Here is a 19785-nt window from a genome sequence, read left to right on the forward strand (position 1 = left end):
TGGGTAAGTTAATTAACTCTTTGGTCTTCTATTTAGTCTATTTTAAGACGATACCATAGCCTACTTTCCACGGCTTCCTCACGCCATCCTCTTCTTTCTTAATTACTGAGGAGAAAGTGTCTGCGCTATCAATCATGGCAGTATGACGCCTTATCAATGAAGAAAGGATAAATGAGGTTTATGTGCTTGTATTTCATGTGCTCACAAATTGATTAGATTACACCGTGTGCTTTCCGGGCCGTGAAATGAAGGGAAAGAGTGGTGGAACTAACCATGATGTCATTGTACTCCTTCATTCTCTTATTTATTGTTCAGGCAGCAACAGAACCAGAGCCAGTTTGGCCAGCAGTACGGCCAACAACAGCAGTATGGCCAGTACAATCAACAACCACATGGTCAGCAACAGTACGGTCAACAGAATCAGTATGGACAGCAGAATCAGTATGGTCAGCAGCAGCAATTCGCTCAGCAACAACAAGCCCAGTATCAGCAACAGCAGCCACAACATCAATATCCACCTCCCACTCGAATTGAGATGGGTACCCTTTCCTCAACATCTGGCGATATGAATGCCTTTTTTAGTGAGGTAAAGTAGCAATGAAACAGTTTGATAAGTAGATCTGAAAAAGAAGATCAAAGGATTAACAGACTTTTCCTTTTATTATTTTACAGGTGACTTCAATCCAAAATGACATTTCTAGGCTCGAACAGAACATCACCCAAATAGAGGAATTACATGAAATTTCGCTTAACAGTGTGTCGACAGAGGACCAAAACGTACGCACTTCTCGTCAACTGGAAGGCATCACCGCAGATACGACCCAACTTTCCAACCGCATCAAGAAGAGGATCAAGGGTACGAAATTTTTCATACTGGGAGGAACTATAGACTATGGAGACTATTGAAAAATGTATTGTAATTAGTTCATCAAGGGCACAATTTTTAACTTTTTAATTTTTTATATGTATGTCTAGATATTGAACTCGCCAACCTTCGTCTTGCCAGCTCCCCTGATATTCAGATCCGCAGGACTCAGGCTGCAGCTTTGAAAGAAAAGTTTTTGAAGACCCTTCGTCAATATCAGACAGCCGAAAGCGAGGCTCGAAGGAAGTACCAGGGTCGCATGGAAAGACAATACAAAATTGGTAAGTTTGACAGAGACTTTACTAGCTGTTAATCCGTGCACTTTAAAACTCCAATTTGACACATTGTTATACACATCCTTTCCTTCAAAAATAGTCAAGCCAGACGCTACTCCTCAGGAGATCGCACAGGCCATGGAAAGCGATAATCAACAAATATTTGCTCAATCGGTAGGGTAGACATGATTGGGTATTTTTTAAACTTATTACTGTGTATTAAAGAGCTTCTAACCTTATAGTTTCCTTAAAAAAACCCTTTTCCTGATCTAGGTTCTTCAAAGCACTCGATATGGGGACGCCAACAGAGCCCTTCGTGAGGTGCAAAGTCGCCATGATGATATCAAGAAGATTGAAAAGACCATTCTTGTAGGTTTATCAAGGCAGGGGAATATGTTAATTATATATGATATGAAACCTTTGTTATTAATCGACGAAAAACGAATCCTTCTGTATCTCGCTTTTCTTGACTAGGAATTGCAACAACTGTTCATTGATATGGAAACCTTGGTGACCGATCAAGGCGTTGTCATGGAAACAATCGAGCAAAATACGCAGCAGGCAAATACCTCTTTGCAATCAGGCAATCAACAAGTAGATAATGCTATTAGCAGTGCTCGTAGTGCCAGAAAAAAGAAATGGATCTGTTTGATTATCAGTATTGTTCTTTTAATTATCATTGTAATTATCGTGTTGAAGGTGGTAAGTTTTTCACTACATCCCTGAAATGATTGATATAGTCGAAACGGTGGTTGCATTAATGAATCTTAGTTGATATACTCATATATTTTATTTCTTCGCGTGTTCTCTAGACTAAGACAATCTAAGACCGCCGCCATCTCCACAGGTATCGCAGGTCGTGTGAGGGTCATGCAATAATATTATTTTTAGTACTTGTTCTAATTATTTCATTGGGTGTTGGTGTGGCGTAAATCAACCACTGTTAAAAGAGTGTTTGTGAATATCTTGTCATTTTTGCTTACTTGACCACAATAATAAAAGCAGCAAATAGGGAGAAGAGGAAATAAGAGATAGTTCTGATTGTGCCTCCAATGTTCTTTGTGTCCAAAACAGTCGAGAAGGAAGGGGAAAAAAGCATGATGAATGGATGATAAAGGTTTCTATAGGCTGCATGTAAAAGCATATTCATGCACAGAATTCATTCCTTTCTGTAGACCGTGGACTAGCTGGACTGGCAAGATTAGCACGGGCGCAATGGGATGATGTGAAGAAATTGAAGGACAGGATTTTGTTCGGAGACATTTCAAGTCATACGCTGAGAATTTTTTGTGATTTGACATCCATGTTCTTGTACCCAAATAAATAAAAGCATGAGACAGGATGATGGATGTGGGATCGATTGTACGCCCAATCCAAAACTGACAAAGTTGTTGTCTATGTGTTCTGACTGGTACAGGGTTTTTTTATGGCAGAGTTTCTTGAACAAAATAAACAAGTGCATGTAAAAAAAGTATTGTTATGCATATCATCCGTATCGTTTGGCACATCTTAATCAAAGCGGCTAACATTTCACCACTCACTCGTGGTGACCTTGGAAGAGGCAAAATAATTGACTTTCAGCATATTCGACATTATTCAAAAAAATGTAATACAGAGCGAATGAGAAAAGACAATAATTTTTAGTGGGAGCAGATCTTCATCGCCCCTTTAAACTGTATTTTAAAGTACACATGTTATGGTACACATATATGTGGATAACTTACACGATTAAAGTTAAAGGTTAGAAGCGTAATCTAAGTTGTTTGATAACACTAGCGAAGAAAAAAAAAAAGTAACCAGGTCAACGATCTTCACGACCCCATCCATCTTGTTTGTCCTGCCCATCCTATTCAACTCATAAAGCTCAAATCCCATAACTCCATTATATTGATCGTGTGCATTCCTTATACTCTCATTCTGCCGATATCCGACTCTATAGTTATTTCGTCTGCCGACAAAGTACACACAGAGCTTTTTTTTTATGTAACACGGCATAGGATATTCATTGATAGTGACACACAAGAGAAATCTCTCTTCATCGATTCGCTCGATTATGATTTATCTTGCATGTCAAAAAACACATCCAAACACTAAGCGCCGTTTGACTTTTTACACTGGGTTGTGGTTTAGAACGATTTACACTATTGCTCCTTTTCTTTTTTTTTTTTTTTTTTTTTTTCTCAGGCATTTGTGCATCCATCGGTGACATTTCATCCAGGGTCCCGATATCAACTAAGCCAAGGAGACAAGATTTTTTTTAGTCTTCAATGCATGATGGTGCATAAAATAGGAGGACATAAAGATATATTGTAATTCCTCTTCCCATTTCTTCTTTTTCTTCTCTTTCTTTCTTTGTCCGTCTTCTCATTGTTCTTCCAACAGACCATCCTTATAGATCAAGGCTTACTTGCTCGCTGCTACTTGCACTCCCTTTTTTTCTTCCCTATTCCTCCCCTTCATCTCTTACAATAGCTGTAAAGCACTTGCGCTGTTAAAGCGCTCTTATCCTACGCGATGTCACACCCTTCACACCAGGTCGGCACCAATGCCAGTACGACCGAAGAAGTTCAAGACCTGTCCAAAGCCTCAACACAGTCCCCTGCGCTCCCATCTAGTGAGAACCATGTGGAACATCCGAAGGAGATAGATGGTTTTGCCACCATCACTAATGCAGGAACTACTGTGCCTGTCGAGTCCATGACGACTTCATCTCCTGCTGCTAATCATACAGGCGGTGCCAGGCGACGTCTGGCACTCTCATCGAACCGTCTGCTCTCCTTGGATTTACTGCGTGGTCTTGCCATCTTTATCATGATTACAGTTAACGCTCAAAATGGACCTGTGGTTTTCCCAATCCTTTGTAAGGGAATACTATTTTGAAGATTGTACAGGCCTGTGTACTATTATAGTATATTCATTTTTTTTTTTTTTTTTTTTTTTTCTTTCCTCCTCACTTGTCTATTTTGCTGTCGCATAGCGCATCCTGAGTGGATTGGATTATCTATTGCAGGTACGGAATTGTAATACCGATGACATGTGATGACATGATGATGAAGATTGGACGGAGGCACCAAATTTAACTTTTTTTTTTTATTCTTATAATCTCCATCCGTACAAAATCATTAGACACGGTCTTTCCCAGTTTTTTGTTTATCACTGGTTGTACGATGCCTCTGTCAATCAGGGCAGCACCCAATTCGCCCAATAGTGTTTACATACGCCACGCTATTCGCGTGTTCAAACGTTCACTCATCATTTGGGGTCTTGGCGTTATTCTTAACCTCTATGGTCTCGTCATTCTGAGTGCTCCTGCTAACCAGTTTCGCTGGCCCAATGTGCTGAACCGTATTGGATTCTGTTACCTGATCGTCGCTTGGATGCACGTTCTTGTCCTTTGGCGCGGTCGTCAACCCGAAAAGCCTCTCTCAGTTTCATATCTCTTCCCATCCTTATCCCAGCCTGCACGTCCACAAATCCATGAAGCAGATTCGAAGCGTGAACTGGAAGAGACTGCTGCTAATAACGCTTCTACTACCCCTGCTGCACCTACCACAGGAGAGGACGATCACGGTGCATGGCCCTGGTTTGTAAGAGTAACCTTGCCTTACTACTTGCCTATTGCTTGCTTGGTCATCTGGCTCATCTGTACGTATAGTGTCCAGGTCGAGGGTTGCCCTGAGAAGGGTATGGTAGAGGTCCCGGAATGCAGTGCTCAGGCTTACTTTGACCTTAGGATCTTTGGCAAGGCTCATACGTACCGTCACTTGGCCTTTGATCCTGAAGGAGCTCTGTCGACATTAACATCAATCCTTAATGTATGGCTCGGATGGTTTATTGGATGCACCGTCGTGGCGCTTAATGCTCAAGTCAAAGAAGTGAATAATGTTTTTAAGGCGCGCCATGAAGCGCTCAGCCATTCAGAGGAGCACGAGCAGTATCTTTTGGAGGAGGTTTTGGAGCAGGAGATCGTGACAAGGATCTATTCCGAACATTTGAGCCAATGGTTCTGGTGGGGTATCCTTTGGATGTTTGTTGGCTGGCTCGTCAGTTTGGGTATCCCATTATCCAAGCCAAGCTGGACCGCAACATTTGCAGTCGTAACCTCAGGCATCTCTCAGACAATGCTCGCCATCTTGTTCTTCAAGTTTGATGCCCAGCCAAAGACGAAGCAGCTGCGTAAGCTGCACTTGGAACATCAGTTGACTTACCGATCTAATAACCAGCTCTCGCGTCATTATCACCATCGTCCTCAGGATGCTGAAGCTGCAGCCTCTGGCTCGGCACCTCTCAGGTCTAATTATTCAAGTGCATTGAATGTATACTTCAAAGTGGATCACTTCTTCCGTCATTGGTTCCGTAAGGGTATCTTGTTGGTCTTGGGAAGCATGGGTCGTAATGCCATTCTTTTGTATATGTGCTCAGAACTTGTTCAAGGCACTTGCTATCTCGTACGTGCAGGACCTGCAGATCCCGAGACCGGTGAAAAATCGGATTTCTTTACTTACATCTTTTCAGTCACTTGGGGCAAAGCCGAGATTGGTGGCTGGGGTTCTTTACTCTTTTCATTGGGCTTTACATTCCTCCATGTTCTGCTGGCCATCTTCTTGGACTACAAGAAGTGGTACTTCAAGGTGTAAAATCCCAACAGCTTCTTAGAAAAGAAGAGGAGGAGTCACCGTTGTAATTAGTATTTCTATTTTATTCTTTCACCTTTTCCCGGGGTGTTTTTTATTTTTTACTCATCTATCATTTAGTAGTATATTTCACTCTAATAACATTCAAAACCAAATATTTATCTTTGCCATGCGAAGATGCTAAACTTAATTAATGGACCTGTCATTGTAGTTTTCGAATGTTTGCTTTTTTTTTTTTTTTTTTTTTTTTTTTTTTTTTTAAGAATCCATGCAAGGAATGGAAGGCAAAAGTTTTATTGATCCATTAAAGATGATCAATAATCTCATAATTGTTGTTATTACTAGGTTACATTGGTAGGACTGGATACTTTCAACTTTCGAAAATCCTTGGTCGTTTATCTCTTGATCCTGGTATCTACTTGCTTTCTTCTTGACCCTAAAATTACCTCAAAAACATACTATGGTATCCTTTCCGTCGCTGATATTTTGCTGAAAGTTGGACCCATCTTTGGATTCGAACCGTGCTGTAGCATTGGTCATCAATGTGCTAGTTGAGACTTTGAAGCCAACGTAGGTGATTGGGATCAGTCCCATAAAATGAGGGACGTGTTGGAGTAGATCTTGTGGTTGTGGGCCAGGCAGCATTAAATAACGTCAACCAAAAGGGTCGAGCGGGAAAGTGTTTGATCAAACTGTAGGCGCGTGTGAACGATGGTTTTAGAGGCAAGAACGGGTATCGGTGGCGCAGTCAGAGATGCAGACGACGCGCCCATGTTGATTAGGGGCAGTTGTATGAACGCACGGACCCTTTTACCCATCACACCGGATGAGCCCTCATTGTGTTTGTTGTTACTGTCCATGCTTTGCTTTTTTTTTTTTTTTTTTTTTTTTTGCCTTTATTACTGGCGCCGCTACCTATATTTCTATCATTCTCGGTGCCGCCGCCCTTCCTCTTAGTAGGACCTCGGGGAGCTGTGGTCGCAAGTATTGCAAGCCTCCAGGCCAGTCAAAACTCACGAGCCTCTGCAGGAACACCACTACCAAAGTATATGATGCTTCATCAAAGGATTTTAAGTATAACCTTGATACCGCTTTGACATCGTTCCCAAAGCGGCAGGAGTGAGAGAAAGAAATGAAGAGGAGAGAGATGGTAGAATCACTTGTTTTATTACAACAGCCGATGTATAGGATCAAAGAATAATGGACTCGGCCTTGCCGATTATGAAGACGAAGTTTGGAGACACTCAGTTGAGTAACGTGCCCGAACCTGTACATGAAAGCCAATTGTTGCCACCTTGGCGGCGATCGAAGAGATAAATGGGGTAAGTGTTAAGATTTGAAAAGCCTTCGAGCCGTTCTACACTCAGATGCCTCGTTTGTATTGTCCATTGTCCAACGGCACATTCGTTACTTGTGGTGATGGTGGTCCCGATGACGTTAGTGTGCTTAATGAGACGTTAGAGAAGGAGAAGCTGAATGGAAGCTGCTGTTACTGTTGCTGTTGTTGGGTCGTGTGATTTTATCATGGTGAATGAACCCATCATAGTTTATAATGGTTGGGGCTGGAATAATGATGCTTAAAGATCAAATGTCACAATCACATGGGATGCATAACGGAGAGATGAGCCGGTCAGATGCAGACGCTGATTCGAATCAGTAACGGCAAAAAAATGCTGAGGATACAGTGGTAAAATGTGTATCAGCATGATGACTTTCCATTGCATTGACGCGTAGCAGGTCAATTAATTCATAGACATGAATATTTGTATAAAAATATATAAATATAAAAGGATATAAAAAAAAAAAAAAAAGAATAAGCTTACTCTGGAAGAAGGCGGAGATGAAAGAGGCGTACACAACGCAATGATTGGATACAAAGAATGAAGTAATTAATGCGGAAAGAGAAATAGATAGAAACGAATAAAGCATTTTAGCGTTCTTTTATATTTTATATTTTCTCTCTTTCAAGCTTTATTCATTCATTTGTGTCGCTTTTTGCTTTCTTGGCCTGGACTGCCTTAAGATGTGTTCTCGGCAGGATATGGGGATATGGAAAAAGGTTCATGAATTGAATATTAAAAATTTTATTTCGAGGTTTTTTATTGTTTCATGCTCTGAGGAAAAAAGGGGTAAAAAAATGACTACGACTACAGGTTTCTGAAGATGGTTCGTGCTTTGTCATTTGTTCACGAAAGTACATTTGGAAGATGTTCATCCTTCTTCTTTTTGCTGTTTCTTGTACCTGCACGAATGGGGACGACAAAGACAAGAGTGCATTCCTATTTTTTTTTTTTCTTCTTTTTTGTTTATTTATTTGTAACATGCTCTGTTTTAATGTTCGTTTCTTTCTTTCCTTACATCCTTGTGCTCAACATGGCTTTGTGACACGTCGCGTCATTTGTGTCATTGGAAATGCTTGAGCCAGGGACTTTTTTTCTCTTTCTTTTTTGCTCTTTTGTAACTTTTCAATCTCTCTCTCATTCTCCGACATGTTTTTTTTTTTTTTTTTTTTTTTTCCTTTCGTCTTGAACAAAATGCTTGTATAGACAATTGTTCACAATTTTTTTTTTTTTATTTGTGATTTTTTGGGTGAAATGTTGTTATAAACTATGGTTGTTGGCTCTTTGTTTTTCTTTTTGTGTTTGACAAGGTGGATAGAAGATTGTAAAAGGGAGAAAAGTGTAAGATTTTATTTTTTTTCCAATCTTCTTTTCATCGATGGATGGAGATGATGACGATAAAATAGACAGGGAGAGTGTGAGAATGAGTTCAGGAGGTATCGGATACATGCATTTGCATGTGGCATGTGCATGGTCCATTTGCAATCAATATCAACAGAGATTCATATTTATACATGTACAAATGTCCTTATAATTTTCAATTGAGGACAATACCTTTTGCGTGACACAGATCAAGCATGTTCATCCTCTCAATCTCTTTTCAAGCGCATGTTCTGTTGTGGGCCATAACAATTATAAGCTTATTTATTTATTTTTGCCTTGTTCCTTTTTTCCCCAACGATGTGTTCATTGTCCCTTTGCACACGCAAATGTGCATGCGCCATCTTTATTTTAAAAAGGCGAAAAAGTGGTGTAAAATGAATAATTCCCATTGTTTTCATTATTAATAACAATTAAAAACGGAATCATCTTTCCCCCCTTCTCATGCGACAATCTCTGTGTTCTTTCGCCATCTCTTTCTTTGTTCTTTCTATTTTTTATTTTTAATTTTTTTTTATTTTTTATTTTATTTTTTATTTTTTATTTTTTATTTTTTATTTTTTCCAAGGCAGGTTGCATACTTGTTCACACGGAAATATTAATAAACAATGGTCAATGTATTCTGGACCAAACAAGCTCGTGCATTCATTCATCTCTAAACATGGCATGGCAGTATAAAGGCCTATTTAAGAGGTTTCAAAGATTGATCTTCCCTCTTTTAAACTCTCTTTGTCTCTTTGTCTCTTTGTTCTTTTTTCTTTTTTATATTTATTCTAAAGAGAAACTATCGGTCATGATTCAATGAAGGATGGAAAGAAGGAGGAAGGAAAGGAAGGAAAGGAAAGAATGAGCGAGCGAATGGAACGAAATGAAAAGAAGAAGAAAAAAAAGAATCAAGACTGATCTATCTTTTTTTTTTTTTTTTTTTTTTTCTTCTAGTCTAATCGACAGAAGAAGGGGGTCGTCACTTTTCTATTCGCCACGACCTTTTTTTCTTTTTCAGACTTTTTGATTGATTGAGTTGGAATCACTTTTCTTCTTTCTTCATCATTTCTTCCTTTCTCACTCACCTCTTTCCTTTCCTTTCCTTCCCTTCCCTTCCCTTCCCTTCTCCTCTCTCCTACTCTCTCTCTCTCTCTCTCTCTCTCTCTCTCTCTCTCTCTCTTCTCTCACTCGCTTCCTTTCTCTTTTTCTTATACTTGTCATTCATTCTCTCTCTCTCTCTCTCTCACCATCGCCATCTTACATTCATATTTGTTAGCATTTCCAATTGCATTATACGCCATTGCATTTTGATTCATTTTCAAACCTTCAAAGCATTCAAAGGTGATTAATTCATTCCATTCATTTTCATACCTTTTTTTTTTTTTTTTTTTTAAAAAAAAAAAAAAAAAAAAAAAAAAAATTCATGAGTACATGAGTACAAAGTAGAAAGCATCCATCACGATCGTCTTTTAATTTTTTATTTATTTATTTATTTTTTCTCCCATGGCTTCATTCGATACCTTTGGGGAAGAAGAGAAACAAACAAACAAAGATCACACATGCTTTTTTTCTTAAAATCCTTTCTTTGACCTGTATCAAGTGTGTTTCTGTGTCTGTGTCTCTGTTTTTGTGTGCCTGAACTCGTGCCTGTGTGTTTTCATGAGTGAGAAATCTCATTCACACACACAGACATCTTCCGTCTATTTGATTGCTTCTGTTTCTCGGTCAAAATTATCACTTTATTTTTTTTTCCTTTTCACATCCTCTCCTTCTCTTTGACGCTCCACTTCAGACAATTTCCTCTTCTTCCCTTCTTCTCTTCCCTTCTTCCCTTCATTCAATCCACCCATTTCATCCTACTCTACCCCTCCCCCCCCTCCTTCCTTCCTTTCCTTTTTCCCTTTCCCTGTTTCTCTTTTCCCTCTTTCCCTTTCCCTTCTTCTCCTGTTGCTGTCTCTCTATTTGTCTTTCAATTGCTCCGTCTCCTCTTCTCTCTTCTTCTACAGTTGTTATCCAATTATAATAATTAAAATAAACCACCTCTCCCACTGATTGCTTCAATAATCAACTTCCAAAGGACTATTTTTCTTTTTCTCCTGTCCCCCTCCCCTTACTCGTTCACTCAAAGGCATCAAACAAACAAAACAAAACAAAACAAAAAACTCGCTTCTCACCATCACTCTTACACTGCCGCCAATTACTTTTTTTTTTTTTTTTTTTTTTTTTTTTTTTCCTTTTACAGAATATAAAGAAATATAGCAAGGGACTTGAATACAGGACCAGCAAAAAAAATCAATCATCCACTAGACAATTACTGAAACCATTTTACAGAAAAGAAAAAAAGAAAAACGAATAGCGTAATAATATAATATTATAACATAATAATGAGCAACGGACACGGCAACTTCGAGCCGGGTGGAATGGCCATGATGAGTCCACCTGACCAGAATGCATTGCGCAACGAGCAATACCAGGAACATCAACGCAAGCTTCAAGAGAAATATGAACTCCAGTACAAACAACAAATGGAGCTTGCACAAACAAGTACTCATCCACATGATCCAGCTCCAAATGAGGGCAACCAACCTTACTATACCTCTCAAGGACAGCTCGTCATTCCAACCCCTAGTTCATGTTATCAGGCAAGACCACAATATGGCCTTGCTGACTTTGAGCTTCTTGAAACGCTTGGTAAGATTTTTGGTTTTTGGGTGTTTGTTTAGCCAGGAGGATCAGTAAAAGTGGTGTTGGAAGGAAATGTGCTCCCCTCCCTCTTAATATCATGTAATCCAACAGTTATTCAAAGCAGAAAAAAAAAAAAAAAAAAAAAAAAACTAGCAACAATAACAATAGCAGTGACAGAAGTAACAATAACTATAACAATAGCAGCAACAGCAACAATAACAATAGCAATAACAAAACGACAGCAGACGACAGCAGACAACAGGCATCATCTCATTAAGGAAGTAGAGTTTTGACGGCCAACAAAAAAAAAAAAAAAAAAAAAAAAAAGAGTTACTCTCATCGAATACATGTGTGGTTGGGGCAAGTGAGCATATTTGCACCTAGAAAAAAAGAAAAAAAATTGGGACAGAAAATATAAAAGAGAGAGCCAGAAATGAGAGCCGTGCAGAGCAAGTCAGTGAGCATCTGCAAAGTGAGCAAATATTTAGAGCCAACAACGTATCCACACCAATGGATAGGGGAAGGAGACATGTCATGGCATGTCATGGATGCAGCAACAGTGGTTTTTTATCGTAATATTTCTCCTCCTGCAGTCCTCGTCACAGAGTTCTATGTGGGAGAGTCTCTTTACGGCAGCTACTCTGTTGCTCATCTGGCGTCTAGATCCTTTACTCAGTACAGCAAATAATAAGAAAGAAAAAGAAGAAAAAGAGGGGACACAAATGGAGTCAAATGGAGTCAAATAGACAGGGATATCTCAGGAGAGATACACCACAACTTGCTTTTATTTTTAATGACGATGACGCGTTGTGAGCAAGAGGCGTTTCGCCTCTAAACAATTGAAATTGTGTCGCCTCTCTTCTGACCTCCCCCCCGCTGCGCTGTGACATATAACCGCCCACTGATAAAGGATCGACAACCATGGATACACAAACCCATTACCAACACTATGATGGCATCCCTTTGCCTCCTCTTTTTTTTTTTTTTTTTTTTCCTCTTCAACATGGAATGTTTTTCAGACTAGATTCTATCGCCATCTGTTGTTTGTTACAATTCCAGGAGCGGAGACACAGAATTGATGGATGAGAGACAAATCCCGTCATTATCAACAATATCCAAAACCTTAAAAACAGCGTTTGGCAGACATATAAACACTGAAGGCTATTCTACTTTTTCTCATGACTTGTGGGGATACGAGGGTGAAACGATGTTAGTACAGTGCAAAGAGAGGGGGATGGAGAGGGTGTGTGTATTTGTGAGCTTGAAATACCAATGTGATATTGAACTTTTTTATGCATTGTCATGATCGACTGCACTATCACAGTCAGCTCGGTCTGAGAAGGATAGTGTCTTTATTTTCAGGAAGAAGCTCATGCTTTTTGTTTCTTTTTTCTAATGATTTAGGTACGGGAACGTTCGGACGTGTCTATTTGACAAAGTTCCGCCGTGAACCTTCATATTATGCAATGAAAGTACTTAAAAAAACCGAGGTTGTACGGCTTAAACAGGTCGAGCATATCAACTCCGAAAAGCAAATCCTTTCCCAAGTTGATTTTCCATTTATTGTCAATCTGTGAGTGAAAAAAAAGCCAATTTTATTTTAATGGTTATGAATGGTCTTGTCTGCTGCTTCAGACACTAATCCGAGTCTGTTTCTATACCGTATGTTAGATTTACTACCTTCCAAGACGACCGGAACCTCTATATGTTGCTCGAGTATGTCATTGGAGGAGAGCTTTTTTCACATCTGCGGAAGGCCGGAAGGTTTACAAACGACATGACGCGCTTCTATGCAGCCGAAATTGTTCTTGCAATCGAGTATCTACATTCAAGGGATATCATCTATCGTGACTTGAAGCCGGAAAATCTTCTTCTTGATTCCAAAGGGCACATCAAAATTACAGACTTTGGATTTGCAAAGAGAGTTGAAGACAGGTACGTAATTGTTTTAAACCGTTTTTTAACGGCAAGTACATTGCCTCCACCGCCTTTTTTTTTTTTTTTTTTTTTTTTTTTTAATACTTTTTCATCTTTTTCAATTACTATTTTGTTTCTCATCTCAATTTTGATTCTTTTTTTGCGTGGTTTAGAACATGGACACTGTGTGGAACACCAGAGTACTTGGCGCCTGAAATTATTCAATCAAAAGGACATGGAAAGCCTGTAGACTGGTGGGCATTAGGCATTTTGATCTTTGAGATGTTAGCAGGATATCCACCATTCTTTGATGACAATCCATTTGGTATCTATGAAAAGATCCTGGCAGGCCGCATCTACTTCCCTTCACATATTGACCCCCAGGCAAAGGACTTGATCAAGAGACTTCTCACTGCAGACCGGACAAGACGACTAGGCAACTTGAAGGTAAATCTAAAGGTTTTTTTATTTTTTTTATTTTTTTTTTTATTGGCTTTTTGTTCTCTCGATTCCATTTGTCACGACTCGGTTTCATTTTGTTTCTAATTCTTTATCTTATTTTCTGTTTAATGATTACGATTTTATTCTTTTAGGATGGATCAAATGATATCAGGAATCATAAGTGGTTCCGTGGAGTCGACTGGCAAGGTCTGTTAAACAGGACTGTGAAAGCACCTATTGAGCCACCATTTGTTCATCCTGGCGATACAGGCAATTTTGAAAAGTATCCCGAGGTGACAGACGAAGATACGGCCGATGGCGACCCCTACCGGTCACTGTTTGCCAACTTTTGATATGATGCCGGAAAGATTAGCAACCAAAGCAGCATACCTCATCAATACCATTCTCCCGATAGTCAGCCAACGTCATCAGAGCAGGCATTTCAGTCTTTTGAAGCACAAGAGCAGCAATCTCAATATCAACATCATCAATGTCCTCACAATTATCATCAACAAGAAAAGCATTTTAACTTACAGCAACAACAACAACAACAACAACAACAACAGCAGCAGCAGCAGCAGTCATTCCATTCTCATATGGACCAGCACCCGAATCATAATCAGTCTTCTTTCGATCAAGGTTATGCTAGTCCATTTTCTGGACGAAGCCATAGCAAGAGATCGCGAATGGAGGCGGATGATGAGAGTATGACGGGTGTGAGCAATTCATCTGCTTCATACCAAGATGATCAAAGGATAGGCCCATGGGATAGCGTACCAGAGTCGGGATTCGATCGAGACACAGCGTTGACTTCGACCTTTATTCGATCAAGCCCTGTCGATTTGTTCCAAGGACCTGGCCCCAAAAGACATAAAGGGGAATGGGAAGGCGATTGGCCTATGTCCGGAGTCGATGGTGCAGGGAGTCCGATGGAGATGACGTGAACAATGTAAAGCTTGGATAAGGTCGAGTTTCTGGAATTTATTTGCCTTTCACACTCCAACATTGGGCCTTCCTCATTGCTGCGTTGCCTTTTTTTTTTTTTTCTTTTCTTTTCTTTTCTTTTCCTTGCTGTTTATTTTATCTTTTTTTATTTTTTTTTTTATGCCAATCATTTTGATTGCCATCTTGCTTCCATTGTTTTTCATTTATATCCGTTTCGCTTTGTTTTGTTTTGTTCAGATCATTTTCGTTTATCCCGTTTTGCCTCTTGTGTCTCTCTGTCTCCACATGCTGCTGCTAGTCTTTCCGACATCCATCCTCCCATGGTTCCTTGCACGATTTCAAATGGATGTAGAATCATATTTTTTTCTTTCTTTACTTTTCTTTAGCATTTTCTATTTTTATTTTTATTTTTTTTGTTGATTATTGTTATTTCTTTCATGTTTTTAGCTTATTTTCTTTCTTTATCCGCGTTGCTCAAGTTTCTTTTGTTTTCTATTATTATTATTGCTATAGTTATTATTATTATTATGATCGCTATTATTATTAAAGGTAAAAAAAAAAAAAAAAAAAAAACTGAAGTTGAGAAGGTTGAGAAAACAAATTCCCAGAAAGCTTGTCTCTCGTTCACGTGTGTTCTCTGTGCACACAAATTTTGAGGGGGGGGAGGAACGGGATGACTGTGATCGAAATTGAATATTTGATATTCCATGAGCATCTATTTACAACGCAGTAAGGAGAGAGAGAGAGGAGGGAAGGAAGCCCTTGATAAATTTGATAACGGTCATTTCTGACATTAAAAAGCATCACATTAACATGCAAGAGTAGAAGGGTGTAAACAAGGATAAAAGAAAGGAAGGAAAGAAAAAAAAAAAAAAAAAAAAAACCCCTGGACGAAATCATTACTGTCATACCTGTTTCATCAAAGAGGTTTTTACTTCGATTAATTAAATTATTGTTATTATTGTTTCAACAGCAAAGCGCGTGCTTACAGCTGGTGGCTAAATAAATAAATATAAAAAAAATAAAAAAAAAAAAATCGACATTGGTCCTTTGTCTGCGTAATGGGGTTGTGTCATATTCAAACATGAAATGTCCCGAACCCTTGGTTGAACAAGTTGTATACAAGTATTTAATTTTTTCCGGTGAATTATGGAATTGCGTATGGACGAATATTTCTCTTTTTATTTATGCTGACAAGAAAGGTTGGGTGATAATTAATGACTATTAGGATAAAAATAATGCTGCTAAAAAGAAATGGGGTTTAAAACTATTATAGTGTACAGACAGACTTCAAGGAAAAACAATAAAAGCACATGCGGATAAAGAAAGAGTAACATTAAAAGTATTAATAATAATATATAATAATACAAATTAAAGAAAAGAAAAAAAAAAAAAAAAAAAAAAACCAGCAATTAAATCCATTCCCATGTAGCGTTGGCGCGGTTAAAGCGAGCGACGCGCTGATCGCACTCAGGGCACCAATGAATACAGTCTTTGGTTTCCTCATGACCCTTGCGGAATGGCAAATACGACAATGTTCCGAGGGTTAGGAACAATAAACCAAACGCAACCAAGTAAGACATCACTCCAGGTACAAACTGAATATGTGACACCACCTTGTTCGCGCCACAATGAGGGCAGTTGAACTTTGAAGGTCGATCTCGAAACAAGGAATGGATCGCTCCAGATTGCCGAAGCCATTCCTCCCGCCACCGATCCTGCTGTTCCTCGAGAGGAGAGCGAGGTGATGGTTGTGTAGGAAGTGATTGCGAGGGGCCATTGCTGAATTCACCTCCTTCCTGTCCAGATTGATAGTCGAACAGATGACCATTTTCTAGACCTTGGGACACAGCCATTGAAGGCGATGTATCCAACGATGACATGGAAAGGGATGGCTTCTCGCCTAGGAGGGAGGATTGTAATGAGCCCGACGAGGGCAATCTCGAACTCGGCGAAGAATGCCTACGGATCCCTTGGCCGAGGTTGCTAGCAGCTTCCGCTTTGGAAGACGCCACCTTGGACTTTTTTGATAACGAGGTGGCCTTGAATAACACGCTCAATCGCTTTTTTTTGCTTGGAACGGATGAAGGTGGTGTAATGTCTCTTGCATCTGCACGTTGAGGAGACGAAGGGAATGAAGGGGACGATGATGAGGACGAGGCAGGTGAAGCTGCAGAAAACGAGGAGGTCGCAGCAGTAGTGGCAGCAGCGGCAGCAGCAGCAGGAGCAGTTGTACGGGTAGAGGTCATTGTTGAGCGCATCATTTGTGCCTTGTACTGATCAAATTTGCTCAAAGTTGCGGGAGGATTTTGCTGACCAAAGGCGTGAGCAGCAGGATGGTTATGACGAAGGGAATGAGACTGAGGATGGTGCTGGTCGGGTATGAAGATCGTCAAGGATGGATGTCCATATTTGTATCCATCTGCATCTGCATCAGTATCTACAAATGGAGAAGGAGAAAGGGACGGCGACGACGATCCAGCAACAAGGTCGTGAGCGCTAGTATTACGACTATCTTCTCTGCTTTCACGTCGACTTGCTTGGTTGCTGTGAGAGTTGTACGACAATGGTTCTGGTACATTGCTGTAGTCGATCAGAAAAGGGTTCTGTTGTTCATGCGATCGTCGCTCTCGAAGAGAAGGTCCAACTGGAAATCGATCATAATCCCACATAGGTATGAACAGACCTGGCGGTGACATGGGTGTGGACGTTGAGGAGGAGGTAGAAACAGCTGTGGCGGTGGTGGTAGACAGAGGTTGCTGTTTCTGCTGCTGTTGCTGTTGCTGTTGCTTTAGCAGTCGCTCCCCATGTTTTACGCCGATGGCTGCACCATTCTTTTTGACTGTAGAGGTGGAGGAAATGAAGGATGTGTGTGAGGTCGTTGTATCTAACGGCTGGGCGGCAAAAGTTGAGACAGTCATTGGGAAGGAATGGTTGGATTATCTTTGTATGAATGGAATAAAGAAAAAAAATAAAAAAAAATAAAATAAATAAAAAAAGATCTTTTTAACTGGACAGAGCTTTCAGGGAAATAAATGTTCTTTGTGTGGCTGTCTGAAAAAAGAGGAGAGTGTGCAGTTGTTGCTTGTGAATTCTTTGTTAGAGAAAGGGAGTGATGTCTAAAAAAAAAAAAAAGAAAGGAAAGAGCATAAGGAAGAGAACGAAGGAACAGAGAGCGTGAAGGATAGAGAATAAGTTCATTAAGATGCGTATTTACGTTTTTTTTTTTCTTATTTCTCGAAGCCCAGTAACATAAAAAAAAAAGAAAAGGAAAGAAAAAAAAAAAAAAAAAAAAAAAAAAAGAGGAGAGGGAGAGATGAAGCAAGAAGGATGGGACAAGAGTGTCCTTTTATATCCATTTTTATTTTTTTTGTTTATTTATTTGTGTTAGGTTTAGACTACAGTGACAGGGTGAATGTGATGCGTTCAAGTTCAACCTGGTGAAGTAAAAGGGTGCATGCGCATGAGGAACAACAGTAAATGCGTGTGTAAAATGTACATGTACACCATTCTGTCTTTTAAAAAAATTTGCCAGAAGGGCCAAAACAGCGAAAGAGAGCCATGTGCTGCCAAAGGTTAAGTTTAAAAATCTGTCCCCCAATGCACTTTCTTTTATTTACAAGTAGCCGAATACATCTTCCTGCCTGGACCAGAAAAGTAGGACAACCAGAACTAGGTGGTTGCCATCCACAAGGGGGGCGGGTGTATATGGAAGATATGATATAGGAGCAAAGAAAAGTATATCCCGGGTTTAGTTCCGGTCATGATGCTCTACAAGGAAAACTGAGCCGAACGTCCCACATTTATACTTACTATATGTAACAGTAAAAAGTAAAGAAGGTCCTTCATTGATACACCGACTTCAGTGCTCTGTGCTCAAATGGAATCTAAATTATCAGAAAATGACTTTGCCGTAATGGTTCTGTCTTATCTTTATACGTCTGAATAAGAATGTTGCTGAGGAAAAGGATTTTTTTTGATACGTGCATGTTTGCATTGTAGGCATAAGGTGGTATATGTGTGTTATAGTTCTAGATGCTTATGAATAAAACAAAATAAAAAAACTCCTCAACTGTTGACGTGACAGAAAAGAGGGGGGATCTGAACAAGGACATGAGTAACAAACTTAATGTTTTTGAGGAAGATCCTTTCACAGTGACAGTAACAACAACAAGTGGACATGTCTAATGATGCCAACGATCTAGTCCATTCCTCCTTCATTTTTACACATGCCCAATGTTTTGTTTTTCTCTGTTTTTTAAGGAAGCAGGGTCAAAGAATGACTCGAATGTACCTCAATCTTTTTTAAACAGTAAGTGACGGGATAAAAAAAAAGGATGAAGTCTGAATCAAGCTTAAGTAAAGATAGGGGGACCAGGGGAACAACGTGAGAAAGACATTGAAGGGCAGATTTCCATGTGGAGTTTAGCATTTTGGCAGAAAGATCCGTTTGGAATGATGCCCAAATACAGATACGATCTTCAACTCAATGTCCGCACATGGTTCGGATTCAGAATGTATATACATTTGTGACATGATGCGTATGACAGGGCGTACAAATGTGTGTTTGTAAATCATTTTGACCCATGTCGAAACAACTTTGGCTCTCAATTCGATTTGTAGCCCTGGGAGGAAAATATTTTATCTTCTTTTGGTGGGGGTCCGTAGATCGTACATTACATCTTTCCCTTCAAGACATCAAGCAAGACAAGACAGAAGACAAACACTATTGTCGGGACTTTTTTTTTATATTTATTTTCTTAATTCATATATATTTCATACTACACTTGAATTACGGCTATTTCTGTCTCATCTTCTTCCTCTCTTCCGTATCTCCTCAAAGGATACAGGTGCAGGGTAGCTGCAGGAGCTTAAAAGAGAATGGGGTAAAAAAAAAAAGATAAAAAAAGGAGGCAAAAGGATTTGAAATGTCTGAAAATATCTATCCAAGGACATTTTCTTCCAGTCATTTTGCTCCAACCGTGTTTTTTTTTTTTTTTTTTTTTTTTTTTGTGCAGCCTCTCTCCTTTCTCTCTTCAACTGTGTCAAATATATCAAAATTATTCCAACATCTATTCCCGCCACCCTTACTCAACCATGGGTATTCACAGGAATTTTACTCCCATTCGACCGTTGTGGATATATCCGGCATTTGACGAACGCACATTGTGTTGTGCATGCATGCTGGTGCATGCATTCATTCCTAAATTCCCCAAAAAAAGATCAAAGCGGATCGGGAACTAAGTTCATATAACGTTTTTTTTTTTTTTTTTTTTTTTTTTTTTTTTTTTTTTTTAAAAAAAAGTGAAGTCAGTCAA

General features: G+C 39.5%; 5 protein-coding genes across 5 annotated transcripts; 4 read left to right on the plus strand and 1 right to left on the minus strand.

The window, feature by feature from the left end:
• The first annotated feature begins 73 nt into the window (after positions 1-73).
• BCR41DRAFT_351692 (t-SNARE) lies at positions 74-2415 on the plus strand. The gene is made up of 7 exons (XM_022023838.1): positions 74-586; positions 673-856; positions 976-1146; positions 1241-1314; positions 1414-1509; positions 1615-1842; positions 1953-2415. The coding sequence occupies exons 1-7, from the start codon at positions 536-538 to the stop codon at positions 1965-1967; spliced, it is 819 nt and encodes a 272-aa protein (XP_021882346.1). The 5' UTR covers positions 74-535; the 3' UTR covers positions 1968-2415.
• Positions 2416-3321: 906 nt separating this feature from the next.
• On the plus strand, positions 3322-5948 carry BCR41DRAFT_385805 (hypothetical protein). Its single transcript, XM_022027716.1, has 3 exons — positions 3322-4000; positions 4118-4150; positions 4267-5948. Exons 1-3 carry the CDS (start codon positions 3655-3657, stop codon positions 5775-5777), a joined length of 1890 nt encoding a protein of 629 aa, XP_021882347.1. The 5' UTR covers positions 3322-3654; the 3' UTR covers positions 5778-5948.
• A 4773-nt stretch (positions 5949-10721) lies between these two features.
• On the plus strand, positions 10722-12322 carry BCR41DRAFT_40405 (hypothetical protein). The gene is made up of 2 exons (XM_022029362.1): positions 10722-11170; positions 12184-12322. Exons 1-2 carry the CDS (start codon positions 10864-10866, stop codon positions 12186-12188), a joined length of 312 nt encoding a protein of 103 aa, XP_021882348.1. The 5' UTR covers positions 10722-10863; the 3' UTR covers positions 12189-12322.
• On the plus strand, positions 12323-13997 carry BCR41DRAFT_40406 (serine/threonine-protein kinase PRKX-like protein). Its single transcript, XM_022029363.1, has 4 exons — positions 12323-12737; positions 12836-13099; positions 13255-13528; positions 13675-13997. The coding sequence occupies exons 1-4, from the start codon at positions 12457-12459 to the stop codon at positions 13873-13875; spliced, it is 1020 nt and encodes a 339-aa protein (XP_021882349.1). The 5' UTR covers positions 12323-12456; the 3' UTR covers positions 13876-13997.
• A 1875-nt stretch (positions 13998-15872) lies between these two features.
• Positions 15873-17586, minus strand: BCR41DRAFT_351700 (hypothetical protein). Its single transcript, XM_022023839.1, has one exon. The coding sequence runs from the start codon at positions 17386-17388 to the stop codon at positions 15880-15882; it is 1509 nt and encodes a 502-aa protein (XP_021882350.1). The 5' UTR covers positions 17389-17586; the 3' UTR covers positions 15873-15879.
• Between the last annotated feature and the right edge of the window lie 2199 nt (positions 17587-19785).

This window comes from Lobosporangium transversale (genome assembly GCF_002105155.1).
Source record: "Lobosporangium transversale strain NRRL 3116 chromosome Unknown BCR41scaffold_14, whole genome shotgun sequence".
Taxonomy (NCBI): Eukaryota; Fungi; Mortierellomycota; class Mortierellomycetes; order Mortierellales; family Mortierellaceae; genus Lobosporangium; species Lobosporangium transversale.

Bases quoted from the DNA above. Each gene is read 5' to 3' on its own strand.
- BCR41DRAFT_351692 (XM_022023838.1), top strand. From the start codon at position 536: ATGGGTACCCTTTCCTCAACATCTGGCGATATGAATGCCTTTTTTAGT. The intron at 587-672 runs GTAAAGTAGCAA...ATTATTTTACAG, and splicing joins TGAATGCCTTTTTTAGTGAG to GTGACTTCAATCCAAAATGA. The intron at 1,147-1,240 runs GTAAGTTTGACA...CTTCAAAAATAG, and splicing joins GGAAAGACAATACAAAATTG to TCAAGCCAGACGCTACTCCT.
- BCR41DRAFT_385805 (XM_022027716.1), top strand. From the start codon at position 3,655: ATGTCACACCCTTCACACCAGGTCGGCACCAATGCCAGTACGACCGAA. The intron at 4,001-4,117 runs GTAAGGGAATAC...GCTGTCGCATAG, and splicing joins TGTGGTTTTCCCAATCCTTT to CGCATCCTGAGTGGATTGGA. The intron at 4,151-4,266 runs GTACGGAATTGT...CAAAATCATTAG, and splicing joins GATTGGATTATCTATTGCAG to ACACGGTCTTTCCCAGTTTT.
- BCR41DRAFT_40405 (XM_022029362.1), top strand. From the start codon at position 10,864: ATGAGCAACGGACACGGCAACTTCGAGCCGGGTGGAATGGCCATGATG.
- BCR41DRAFT_40406 (XM_022029363.1), top strand. From the start codon at position 12,457: ATGCATTGTCATGATCGACTGCACTATCACAGTCAGCTCGGTCTGAGA. The intron at 13,100-13,254 runs GTACGTAATTGT...TGCGTGGTTTAG, and splicing joins GCAAAGAGAGTTGAAGACAG to AACATGGACACTGTGTGGAA. The intron at 13,529-13,674 runs GTAAATCTAAAG...TTATTCTTTTAG, and splicing joins GACGACTAGGCAACTTGAAG to GATGGATCAAATGATATCAG.
- BCR41DRAFT_351700 (XM_022023839.1), bottom strand. From the start codon at position 17,388: ATGACTGTCTCAACTTTTGCCGCCCAGCCGTTAGATACAACGACCTCA.